Genomic DNA, 13,553 nt, shown 5'->3' with positions numbered 1-13,553 from the left:
AAGATATTCCTAGTTTACTTTTTTGTAAATATAAAAACTGCTTTTGCATTTTGGGGTATTGTCTTTCTTGTATATGTACAGTATATTATGTGTTTTTGTGCTAATTTATATTTCAGTAACTCCATTTTAAATCCATTTATTTAATAAATCTAGTGATTCCATTATTGGGTCATAGGTTGCTAGAGCATAGCCTAGTAACACTGGGCTCAAAGCAGATATGGCACTCTTTTTAATAAACACCCTCACAGGTGTAGGCATCGACTATGGAGGTGTATGGGGTTCCAGGGTCCCTGTATAATCACAGAGAAAGCTGTGTACACATTTGTGGAAAAACGTCATCACTGTTTCCAGGGAGTGTGGGACTCTTCCAGGGCTGTACTTTGTCTCCTATTCTGCTTGTGATTTTCATGGACAGGATAGCAAGGTGCAGGTGAGGAGGGAGGGGGGTCCAGTTTGTTAACCTTAGAATCACATCATTGCTTTTTGGGCTGCAAACTCCGTTATTCTTTGGGACAGTTTGGGACTGAGTGTGAGGCGGCAGGAATGAGGATCAGCACTTCCAAATCTGAGGCAGTGGTCCTCGGTAGGAAAAAGGTGGATTGTCCTCTATGAGTGGTAGGTGAGTTACTGCCTCAAATGGAGTAGTTTTAAGTACCTCAAGGTCTTGTTAATGAGTGAGGGGAAAAGGGATGGTGAGATCAACAGAAGAATTGGAACAAACTGTAGTGGTGAAGAAGGAGCCGAGTCAGAAGTTGAAACTCTTTATTTACCTCTCGATCTACATTCCTACCCTCACATATGGTCATGATGGTAAGGCGGAGTGGTGGCTGTGAGCGTAGGAATCTTCGAATCCCATAAATGCCAATAGGGACTCTGCTCTGTTGGGCCCTTGAGCAAGGCCTTTAACCTGCAATTGCTGACCGCTTTGAGTAGTGAGAAAGCGCTATATAAATGCAAAGAATTATTATTATCAGCTTTGTTTAATGACTGAAAGAATGAGATTTTGGGTACAAGCAGCGAAACGACTAAAACTAAAATACAGAATGAAAGACTAAAAACCAAAAATATATTGGACTACCAGTGTTTTCTAGCTTTATCATACTTATATGATCCAATTCTTCTGCTTTGTAAGTTTGATTTTTTTTTTTTGATTGAACGAAGTGTTTCCCATTAGCATCTGATTAGTTATACACTAGTTCAATTTTCTTTTTCCATTCTCATACAGCTCTCTATCCAACTTTTTTCTCTATTCCCACTCTTTCCAGTTACAAAAATAGGTGTTCCAGTTTCCCATTGCTATTATGTGCTAGGCAATTGGGTTGCATTTTCTATAAAGTCTTTGTAGATCTCCATAACATGCCTTCTTTTCATCTGCTATACTGTTTTCTGTTGGTGCATACATTTTTGTTACTCATACGTTTTCCTGTAGATTTAAGTTCATCATCATTATTCTTGGATTAATTGGTTTTCATCTTATCTTCTTTTCCATCACACTTCTTATAAATATTCTCCTTTCTGCCAATGTCCTGTTTTTTATTGAAGGTCCCAAAAACCTTGATGGTATATCCTTTAAATGTATTATTTCAATCCCCCCGAAGATATTCTTTACCTGCTAAAGTCATTATACAGGGTGAGCTCAAAAGAATTACCACATTTCAAACGTTTATTCTACAAAAACGTTGCAAAATAAAATAAATTTCATTATGCCAGAAGAAAGGGTATACAAAATAGTTTTTTTTCACAGACTTATAAAAATGAAGTCTTCAACGTGGTGGCTATCATTAGCGATACACTCTTCAAGATGATTTCTGAACACTTGCATGACCTGTTTGGCCATTTCAAGGGGATTTTGTGGCAAATATTGTCCTTGAGGGCTTCAAGGTTTTGAGGTCAGTGTGTGTATACCTTCAACCTGAGATATCCACGCAAGAAGAAATCGCACGGAGTGAGATTGGACGAGCGTGAAGGCCACCCAACATCACTGCACAGGAAGATAAGCTTCAGCAGAAAAATCTCCTGCAAAACCTGCACAGATCTCCGATCCATATGAGCTGTTGCTGTATCCTGTTGAAACCAGGCATCCTCCAGATCCATTTCTTCCAGTTAGGGCCACAAAAAGTTCTCTAGCATTTCAATGTAACGTTCTGAAGTGACAGTGACTGTTGCACCCCCTTCCTCAAAAAATAAGGTCCTACAATGCCAAATTCAGCAACGGCGCACCAAACTGTAACACTTTCACTGTGTAGGGGTCTCTGATTAATTTCACGAGGGTTGGTTTCAGGTCAGTGTGAAAGTTTTGCTTATTTAGGGTTCAAATGGAAATGTGTCTTGTCGCTGCACATGGTGGTGGCATCTCAATGAACGGTTTGCAGAAAATGTGCGCACAACTCTCTATGGCTCTCCCAGTCTCTCTCAGAGAGTTCCTACAGTACCATCATTTTATATGGATGGAAATTAAGGTCCTCATGCAAAACCTCCTCAAAGACGTGTTGGAAATGCCTAAGGCAGAAACATATTTGTGCACTGAACATCTAGAAGACTGCAGAATTGATGCCCTTACAACTTGGATGTTTTCAGGCGTTCATACAGTCCGAGGATGGGTGGAGATTTTCTTTTTAATGCTGTACCTATCCGTCTAAATTTAGCCACCCACTGAAGTATTGTTTTCTGATTTGGGATGTCACCGTTAGGAGGAATGATAAAGTGTGCTCGGAAGGCACGTTGCATAGTGATGATGGTCTAACAGACAGAGAAAATACGGTGGCCACTGGACCATGGCATGTTGCCGACAGAAAACTATAAGGGACTGCTTATCCATGGTCCCCCACCCCACTCACTTGGCTGCCTCTACCTTGCGCAGTGACCTTGAGAAATCCCCGTGATCGAGGAGGGATTACTGTACAGCATTTTGGCTCACCCTGCATTCCATATTGTCATTCATAACTCCTTCTTTGCCAGTGTTTGTAACCAGTTAGACCATCCATTTGTAACCGGTTAGACCCTCCATTATTGAGATTGGTTTTCTGTCTCTGAATTATTCTAACTGTGCAAGTGAAGAGCCCATTGACAAGGGCCCCATTACCTCAGAACAATTGGTCTTTGCTCTGTTTGCTTAGTATGAAAATTCACAGTAGTCTTATTTCCAGAATTTCCTGCATCTGCAACCCTGGGGACACCCTCTCTAGGAATATGGTCTTCTGAGTAAACTGATGATACTGTAAGTATTAAAGATTGAAACACAGTCAGTAGCGGACAGGGAGGACTTCCACATCCAGTCATGCGTGAGCATAAGCAGATTTGGGAATGTTATGAATGAAATGGAGCCAAAGAGTCTTATTTATTTTTTAGTTGTTCAGTCTCGCTAAACAAAAAAATTGAATGTATGTACCCTGAAGACAGTAAATGCATTGGTATTGTGGTGAGTAAAAAAGCGTGAAGAAAAAAAAATATTTTTTGGAAAATAGAAGCCAAATTGCAACCTAAAACAAAACATTTTTTACTCTTACTGATTTACATTGTCACCCATATGTGTCTGTGATCACCTTCCTGGCTCTGATAAGTTAAGTGTTACCACTCCAGAATGAGAGGGAGCGTTGGTGTTAACTGTATCTTCTCTTTCAACTGCAGCTTTGAGAAGAGGCCCAAAGAGGACCCCTCACCCTGCCAAGAGAAGACTCGGGCCCCCTTCCACCTCAGACGCAATGAAAATGGTGGCCCCTGAAAGTCGATGTTCTTTTGGACCCAACCCTCAATGAGCACAGAGTTCCCACTGAAAGAACTTTAAGTTAAATTTAGGTTGTAAAGCAGTGCTAGTTAACTAGCATGCCATGGGCACAATTTGTTGTTTGTTTATTTATATATTTATTTTTGACTGCCGATATAACAGTGTTGCCTAGCTGGTGCCCTAGCACTCCCAATGGCATCCTCTGATCTGTTCACCTGGTCACAAAGAGGAATAATCAGTAGGATGACTAAACCAATAGTCCTTGCAGAACTTCTCCAACAGCCCAGGCCCTCATTCCCATGCACCCAAGGGAAGACAGAGACTTTTTTTTTTTTACTAATATTTGAGTGACCTGTGTCCCGACAGTGGTGCCCTGCCAGAAATAGGCACAGATTCTTGCCCCATTCCTATCTGGTGAGGTGGAGCATGCCTATAATGACATGGATGAGTGCACTGCAGGTGATACACTACTCTGAAATGGGTGATCCTTGCCTGCTATGGCCTGACACTGGAGTTTAAACCCCAATGCTGCCATGACTGGCACTTAGACACTAAGCAGCCAGCCCAAGCCAAGGCATTTGACCTGTGGAGGAAAGCGGTTCTCTGGCTGCAAATGGGGGAGAGAAAACACTGTAGATTGCTCCTAGAACACATGCCCTGCCCAGTCTGCCAGCAGTCCAGGACAGATATAGAGGGCATGGTGGAAACTATCAAGTGCCACCAAGATGCATTCCAGACAAAAGAAGATACATCTGTGTGGGCAGGACCTCCCACCCTGAGACATCCCTAAAGGAAGCTGAAGCTAGCCGCAAGAGAAGGACACTGGTCTTTCAGGCCTGTAGTGTTACAAATGAGGCAATGCGGGACAATTTGCATTGAACTTTCCTTGCATTGACAAGGCAATGGACTGTGGAAAAGCTTGAGGAGACAGGTATTTTTTACATGTCCATGTCTAACCCTCTCAATATCCCCTTTTCAGACTTGGCCAAGCTGAATGGATACCCAGTGCAGGCTGTATACAACTCCGGCAAAAAGGTTTCAATCGTCACTCGCTGTAATGTCCCATTGCAACATTATAATGGAAAAAGGGCCCATTTTAACTGCATTTGTGACATCTTGTAGGATTACCTCACTGTGTTTGTTGAGTATTCTTCCAAGGGCAGCTCCTCATGATTCATGTGGTGGTTTGGCCGTGCCTGCCCTACACCGCAATACTGGGCACAGACTGGCCAGAAAGAAAAATTGAGGAGAGCAGTCTGCAGTTTGAACACTCTCGGGAACATAGCCTGGCAGTGGACCGTCCTGTACCTTCACAAGGTTGTTTCCTACCATGCTAGAAAGCAGGTAAGGGCATGACGACCCTGTGGGTTGCTCTGCAGCTTTATTTTCCTTTTTCCAATGAGAGCAATGTAACATAGCCAGAAATTGATGGACTGAAAGAGCAGGAACACAACAATTAAACGTGAAGCCCTAGCCATCAAGTAGGTGGTGACCCAACTCCAGTACTACCTGTTGGCATGGGAATTAATTTTGGTCACCAACCACACACACCTGTAGTGTCTGTGTTTCCATTGGGACTTCAAGCTCCAGGTGACATGCTGGTTTTTGAGTTTAAAGCCCTTGAGTCTGGGACAGCTTAGTTATTAGCTAAACAAATGGGATTAATGGACCGAATGGTCTCCTCTCATTTGTAAAATTTGTTGTACAACATTGACAAGCGGTGTTTCAACGCTCTCAGCATGTGGAAACAACCTAATGGCTAGTCAGCATTACCACTCCAGAATGACATGGGGTGCTGCCACTAACTGTATCTTCACTTTCCACTGCAGCTCTCAGAAGACACACAAATAGGGTGACTAGCTCCACCCCCAACAACCAGAGAGACTCCGCCCCTTTCACCACACAAATGGACAATTCCACTGAGGCAGTATTTCTTTTTCACCTGACCTGAACAAGAACAGAACTCCTGGTGAAGAAACTTTAAGTAAAAGAGCGGCTGCAATGAAGCAGTGTTATTTGCGTACGAAAAAGGCACTATTTGTTTGGCATGCTCTGGTTTGCTCACCTTCTCACAACTTACTAGATGATGGTTGCAAACATGACTTGAATTTAAACTCGCCTAAACCAGGATGCACATCTAAATGAATACAAGATGAAAACAAATACGTAATTGCAGTGAAATCACTATGGTTGTTATTTAGCATTTGTAAACCCAAACTCAATCTAATGTTCAACACTGCCACCATTTCAGGTAACAATATGATTAAGTTTCTCTTTTGGTATTTATAAAGTGGGTTCACTCTAACTTCTGCCAAGTTAATTGTCTCAGTTGGCTTTTCTTTCTTTGGCCAAACCTATCCTTGGACAATGATATTTATCTACTTGGTCCTGCATTTTTATTACAACACAGTAAAACATAATTATGTACATAATTACATCTAAATAAATGTCTCGGCATGTAATAATATTATAAGAATGAAAACTATATTCGGGTATCTTCCAAATGTTAACCATCTGGTTAAACGGAACTGAACGACGTCTCATGTTATCCAATAAAAAGCAGTCTTTGGAAGTAGGCGGGTCTAAAGTTCTCACTTTTCCCAACATGAAGGTGGGACTTCCTTGAGGATTTCTGTTGGACGGTTCAGTGTGACACGTAACTAAAGTGCAAAGTGCCATGGAGGATTATATATTTTTTTTTAAGAAGAATCAGTGTTCGTGAATTCTAGCACTTCGTAGAAGCTGTGGTTTGCAGTTTCGGGACGTCTGTCCTCTGCCGCCACAGTAAGAAGCGAGCAAGAATACAGCAGCAGGACGACTGACTCTTTGAACTGCGGAGTTGCTGCGCAGGCAATGGGACGGCAGAAGTAAAAGGAGCGAACGAGCCACCGACCGGTCTAGGTGGACAAAGTAAATAAAAAGAAAACAATCAAAAAAGTTCGATAGGTAGTGGGGACATATTTTCTGCTACCCTTCTTTCCTTGTGGTGTTGCAATGCATTTCACTCAGCGCTGATGAAACCGTAAAAGGTAAAGGAAAGGTCTGGGCAAAACTTTTTATAAGTTCAGCATCGGTGTAGCCTGTAGGCAGGAGGTCACTGGACAAAGATGGGGAACGGAATGTGTTCTAGAAGACAAAAACGGATTTTCCAGTCGCTTCTTCTTCTGACTGTTACTTTTGGACTGATTTACGGAGCGATGGTATCTTACGAAATGCACAAGCAGCTGAAAAGATCTGAATCCCTAGCTTATAAATACCAACAGCACCAGGAATCACTGTCCGCGCAGCTCCAAGGTAACGACAGAATTCCTAGGAACCTGGCGGGGTGTCTTTAAATGTGTGTGGCGTGTCCAGGGCAGAGCTGTGTGTCGTGTCCAGGGCAGAGCTGTGTGTCTCATTCTTCCTAGTTGTATTGGTTTAATGGATTCATGTTTTACAGCTTATACGTGCAAAAAATACCAAATGAGGCAAAAGCCGTAGCTTGTAAACCTGTAGTGGTAAACCACTGGCTTTGTAACATTTGTCAAAATGTACTTATTTATAATAATTTATACTGGTCTTTTCAAAGTATCTTGTTTATTCGTAACCCACAACCATAGCTTCACGCGTAGATGTTTATAAATTGTGATGCACATATTGTGATACAGCGCACCGTCTTTATTTTAATGTAGTGTAGCAATATGAATACAGCCTAGTAGTGTATATATCACACGAATACGGTATATACCTGCATGGTCAAAAGTGTTTTATAAAGAACTGGTAAATACTATGATGACTCTGAATTTACACACACGGAAAGATATGAAGGTTTAAAAGTGTTTGCTTAAAACATTAGAACTGTCTGCTTGGAAAGGTCCACTCCTATCGCCTTTCAGGTTTGACGCGAATTTGTTGAAAGTTTCTTACTTGATGACAACCCCATTAGTTTTATTTCCTGTCTTCTCTAAGGTTAAAAATCTAATTTAATTAAACATCCTCTTCTATTTCAGCACAGTCTTAATTTATTTTGACTATCATGTGTGCAATATGTAGAGTACGATTAGAGTTAGAATTGTGTTTTTAAATTAAAAGAAAAGCCTAATGCGTTTTTGGAATCTGTGTAGACTGTCTTCGTTAATCCGTAATTTGTTTTACCTCTTATGTCTTTCTATGAAAGAGCCGAATGCTGTAAATATAACTTGTATACACATTTCAGACTTTCTATGTTTTTTAATCTTTACAAAAATCCACAAGTTATTAGACTGTGTAGAATTAGGTCATTGGCTTAAAAGTCTCCTTTCCTGTCTTGAACCAGCGGAATGTGAAACAATGTTACATGGGCACACTAAACAGGTATACTTTAAACAAAAGTTCTTTCATTTTGAACTGCTCTAGAAGTGCCTTTATTATACTGTTATTAAATTGGAAGACTTCTCCTAGTCTGATTTTTCTAATTTTGAGGAAATTTGCTACCTCCTGTGAAGGTTATTTAGCTGCAAGAATAAGGTAAAGCTATGGTTTCAAAAATTACAATATAAAAAAGTAAAAAATTTACTATAATGTATTCCTTAAATACTTTTAAACCTACAATGTTTAGTCTAACTTGTGTCATCCACTTGGTAATGATTTTACTTTAAATGACATATTCCTCCTATGTCTTAAAAGGGATATTTCAAATTTATCAGTAATAGAAATGATTTTTTTAATTCTATGTAATATTTTAATGTAGTTGTAATCTTTGTTATAGGTATTTTGCATTGGAAACGTGACCATGTGAATTTTAAGAATACTTGTAGGGTTGAATTAACAGCTGCTAAGGAGCTTCTTAAATTCCTACTCTGTAGAGCTTTACAGCAGCATGCTGTGGATTGATTAATAGGCTTTTATAGATCTAAAGGTTAGGCATTAGTTAAGTAACAGAATTTCATTTGTGGGCGTCTGCCTTTCACTCTAAAAATATATTATAAGGGAATCCTGCTCACTGCCTGAACTCCAGGGAGACTTCGAAGAAATGCAATCTCATTTTCTTTTGTATTCGACAGCACTGGCACACCTCTTGCTTTAATTGCTCTTTGCTCAAAGCTTTTTGATTGATAGTTGTAATTTTCCTAAAATTTGAATTTGTTCTGCTTACATTAGAAATGTTTAACCACTACCCTAAACATGTTACAGTATTCAAACAAGGCAGACAGAAATAAACCACAAGCAAGTACAATAGAATGTAATGGTTTGGAACTTGAATGCTTGTACTCGGGCAGTTTGTATATCCTTGCAGATGTGGCCTGCTTGATGTTTTAAAACAAGCACAATGCTGCAGGGTCACATCCCACTGCTACAGTATCTACTGTGTGACTGGCTCAAAGTAAGCTTTAACTTGCCTGCACTGATAATGTGTTGCAAAATGTCTCTTTTCAAATATGTAAATGCTTGGTTAGTTAGTAACTATAAATTGACTTCTACTGTATGTGCTTGAATATACCCTGCTATGGACTGATCCAGGGCTGGAATGAAAATGGTTAAATGTTGTATTGAAGTGCACATTCTTCTGTTGTGCAGTGGATAATTGTGTAAGGAGTGGCAGGTGCCACATGCTAATATTTCTTTTTCTGGTTATTTCCTAGTTTTGTGTGAGAAGAGTATTTTGTATACCTTACCTTCTCAATGAGAATCATTAAAAAAGAATGGGGGAGGGGGCGTGCAAACTTTTTTTTTCTACATTTTGAATAATTAAAAGTTATATTCATATATACAGGCTGGTCCGGATCTAATTATGCAATTTTCATTACGCTATAACTTAAGTTTATTACTCTGAGCCTGTATTCAACTGAATGGAGGACAAGTGGGACATTACATGGAAAATCAGTGAAATAATTCAATGTTAGTCCATTTTCGTTTATTACAAGATATTTCAAACAATTCTTTTGTCTTGTATTATTTTCCTGCATTGCATTAAAAATTGCATAGTTGGATCTGGACCACCCTATGTATATTTTGCAAGTCTCCATTGGACAAAGTGTTGGCTCAATAAATTGAAATGGAAATGTTTTTGGGGTTTTTTTTCAAAATTTTCTTGAGCTTGTATCCACTGTTGTCTTACAAATGGATGCCTCAACCACACTTTAGTGAATTTCTTAAGTGCTGTAGAAATGCACTTATTTTGACCTGTATTACTGCAATTTTTCAACATGAAATAAAACAAGGGAGTAGAATAGTAAAACCATCACTAAGATACCCAGCCCCTCAATGTCATCTGGAGCCATTTTTGATAAAAATAGTGATGTTGCATCCAATGCAGAAACTATAATTACATGGTTATTTCTGTTGGGCAGCAGAGGACATGGAAATTTGTAGTGGACATTTTATCAATTCAGTACAAGGCACCCATAAGCTTAAACGATATTTCTACAATTGGGAGAAAATGCAATGAACATGCCTTTTGTTGGGAAACAATCAAATCATAAATCATTGTATTTAGAAGCATAAGCCCTAGATATTCTCACCTTTTTTGTGCAGGTTTTCTGTAACACCTTGGTTGTGCAGAACATCATAAGTGTGTAGGTTAATTCATTAGCCTAAATTGCTCTAAATATGTGAGATTGCGTGCATGAGGGAATGTGCATTGTGATTGTCTTTCCATTCTGTTTAAACGTAGTTTCTGCTAGAGCCAGATGCTGTCATAATAGGTTTGTGCTCCCTACGAGCTTTGAATATGAAAAGAAAATCGATGGATGAGTGTTTACTTTAATATTCATTTGCTTGCATTTGTATTTTGTCTTTGTAATTTCCTCCAATTCTCTCTAATCTGTAAATCTGAAGAATTTAGAAAAGTTCTGGAAATGTCTTTGAGGTGGACACCACTTCTTTTTTTTGTTGTTGTCTTGAAGGCATTCCTCTACTCATCTGTGTCCTGGAACCTAAATCCTTGCATGAAAGTTTGAATAGTTTTTTAATTGGGTGTGACTGTCCGGGTTGGCCCTCAACCTCCTTTGTTGCATTCGGCAGCCTTCTGAACCTGAAACCGTCGATTGGTCATGAACTGGGCAAATGGGGACATGCACATTCAGCAAGTGGTTGGCTCCTAAGCATCAAGTGCTTTTATTAAAACAACAACCAAATAGACAATGTTCACATAGTTGGATAAAATTCTTCAATAAATAAGTAATCCAGAATGAATCTGGAGGTTAAAAACCATGAATAAATAATCCTTTAAGGCAAGGTTAACAAATCCCAAAACAGGACTTGTTTCTAAAAACTCCCAATCCCAGGTGCAACCTTCTAAAATCTATGTCTCCTTTGCTTACCCTGATGGGATCCTGCAGCCAGAGGAGATGTCCTGCCAACAGGCACAGCCAAGCTTTTATCCAGGCTTGAGTCATGGCTGTCGCCAGCCCAGGGTAGTGTGCTTCACCTCCCCTCATTCCTTCGGCTTCTGCTGCTACTCTTGAGTCTTATGCGGGAGTTACCTGCAAACATCCCAAGATGCACTCGGCTAGAGGGGCTCACTTCAGCCCCCTCAAACATCGACCCTGCGCTCCTCCTGGATCACTCCTCCTGACCGCCTGCCTCCTTTCCTCTGCACTCTGGCATCCCCTGATCCTACTGCCTTCATTCTGTTTCTTCTTTAACCTCTTTCTCTCAGTTGTTATCTTTTTCTGCTTGTCTTTCTGTCCTGATTCCCTGCTATGCAGGCTCCTTTGTATGCATGTTCAAGTGTAGATTTGCCCCACAGAGGTGTGAATGAGGCATCTGACTGATGTGCTTGTACGCACCCTCACCCAACTGCAGCCTGCACTTCCCAGGACATGATTATTTATTTAAAATCAGCAAAATGGACCACAATTCACATTGGCGTATTTGTTAAGAGCCCTATATTGGATAGCTGCTCTTCAGCTTTTTTTATTACAGTTATACGAGGTATGTCTATTAAATAACGAGACTGTGATTCCACCTAGTAAACAAAGCAGTCAGAACTGGTTATAACTGCATGCGTGGTGACCTTGAATATGTCTGAACCTGCATGACAAGCAGCAACACTCTATGACGTTCCGTTGATTGTGAGTCACCATTTAGTTCGGTTGTGTGTTCTGTAGTGTGCCGAAAAAATGCTAAGTTTAAAAGTTGAACAACGTGTCAATTTGACATTTTATGTAAAATTGCACAAAACACCAACCAAATATTTTCAAATGCTTACTACAGCTTATGGGAATGACTGCCAGTCTCGTACGGGTGTGTTTGAGTGGCACAAAAGAGTGAGGGATGTGAGAATGTCGAAGATGATGAACGCCCGGAACCAAGAATGAAAAAAGCCTGTCAAAGCAAGTCAAAATTCAAAGCCATGCTCATTGTGTTTTTCTATATCCAGGGTTCAATTTTGGAAGAATGGGTTCCAGAAGGCACAACAGTTAACCAATATTATTATAAGGAAATTTCCGAAAAAAAACGGCTGCAACTGTGGGAAAATGGTTTAATTCTTCACCAGGACAATGCGCCTGCTCACACAGCACTTTCTGTAAAGCAGTTTTTGACCAACAAGCACATTACTACACTTGAACATCCTCCATAATCGCCCGATTTAGCACGTGCGACTTTTATCTTTTCCCAAAAGTTAAATCCGTGCTTAAAGGGACACATTTTGAGTCAGTTGATGCTGTAAAGAAGAAAACGGTGGATGTGTTAAAACAGCTGACAGGAATTGATTTGCTCCATGCCTTCGACCAGTGGAAAACAAGACTGCAGCAATGTATTAGTGCAAATGGGGAGTATATTGAAGGGGACAAGCATTTAATTTGTAGTACATATAAGTAAAAGTGAGTTATTTAATCAGTCTCGTTATTTAATAGATACACCTCATATACAAGTAAAAAGATTGTGCCAAACCTGACACATGCATGACAGTCTCCTATTATTTAGGTAATGTTTTTTTTGTTTTAATATTTGCTTTCATGCCTTACAAGTTTCTATGGCTGAGTGAGGCTATGATTTGTGGTAAACTCTTTGGAGGATTTCTTCTCTAAATGTTGGGTTCTGGCAATTGTGTTTTATGTGTTTGTTTGTTTCTTCATGGTGCATATCTCTAGATAAGAAAATGATACTATATTTATACACTTCCATCCTCCAATATTTACATATAATGTGCACAATAAGATAATTTAGAGTTAAGGCAATGTTAAAATATATGTGCAGTATGCATTCAATTTGAAGCTCAGTTGCACTTAGGTGTCTAATTTCCAATTTTGGATAATTTATGTAGTTACTGAAATGCTCTGCCATCTGTAGAAGTAAAAATATATGCACAGTAAAATTTAAATGCATTTTTTTCTTATATTAACTTTATTCATCTTGTTTGCTTTGCTAGTGGGAAAGGTGCATCAGTTTGTTTTGTCTTGCAGACCTGGATGTCATTTTTCACATTTTGTCATTTGTTCCCATGTATCTAATAATAACTGGGTCACACAAATGTAGTTCAGGAAGTCCTCCACATTTCTAGGGATACCTCCTACCTGTGCTCTGCTCAGGCAGTACACTGTATAAGTCTTTCTAGTGTTGGTATGAATCCATTTAGTCTTGTTATCATTATGCTACCTTTCCATAACATCATCTTTCTGTTTGATTACCGATTTAGGAGATACCCAGTGGAGCTTTTGACCTTTCCTTTCTATCCCACGTACAAATCTTCATTCAGCCCTTCAGGGATTTGGATGCTAATGATCAATTTAATACAACAACAACATTTATTTATATAGCACATTTTCATACAAACAGTGTAGCTCAAAGTGCTTTGCAAGACATAATGACTGAAGTTGCTTCTTCTTCTCCTGTTATGTCAAACAATATCCTCAGTCTTCTGTAT

At 39.6% G+C, this 13,553-nt stretch overlaps 1 protein-coding gene across 2 annotated transcripts in view; it reads left to right on the top strand.

Annotated features, from left to right (window-relative positions):
* Window positions 1-6,339: 6,339 nt before the first annotated feature.
* golim4a (golgi integral membrane protein 4a) overlaps window positions 6,340-13,553 on the top strand; it is a 115,153-nt gene continuing 107,939 nt past the window's right edge. For both annotated transcript variants that reach the window (XM_039757076.1, XM_039757069.1), the window contains exon 1: window positions 6,340-7,018. In XM_039757076.1, the coding sequence (XP_039613010.1) occupies window positions 6,832-7,018 (187 nt within the window). In that variant the 5' untranslated portion in view covers window positions 6,340-6,831. The remainder of the gene's footprint in view (window positions 7,019-13,553) is intronic.

The sequence above is a fragment of the Polypterus senegalus genome, chromosome 1 (genome assembly GCF_016835505.1).
Source record: "Polypterus senegalus isolate Bchr_013 chromosome 1, ASM1683550v1, whole genome shotgun sequence".
In the NCBI taxonomy this organism is placed as follows: domain Eukaryota; kingdom Metazoa; phylum Chordata; class Cladistia; order Polypteriformes; family Polypteridae; genus Polypterus; species Polypterus senegalus.
The sequence above is the reverse complement of the archived record's forward strand: the minus strand, read 5'-3'. Positions and strand labels throughout refer to the sequence as shown.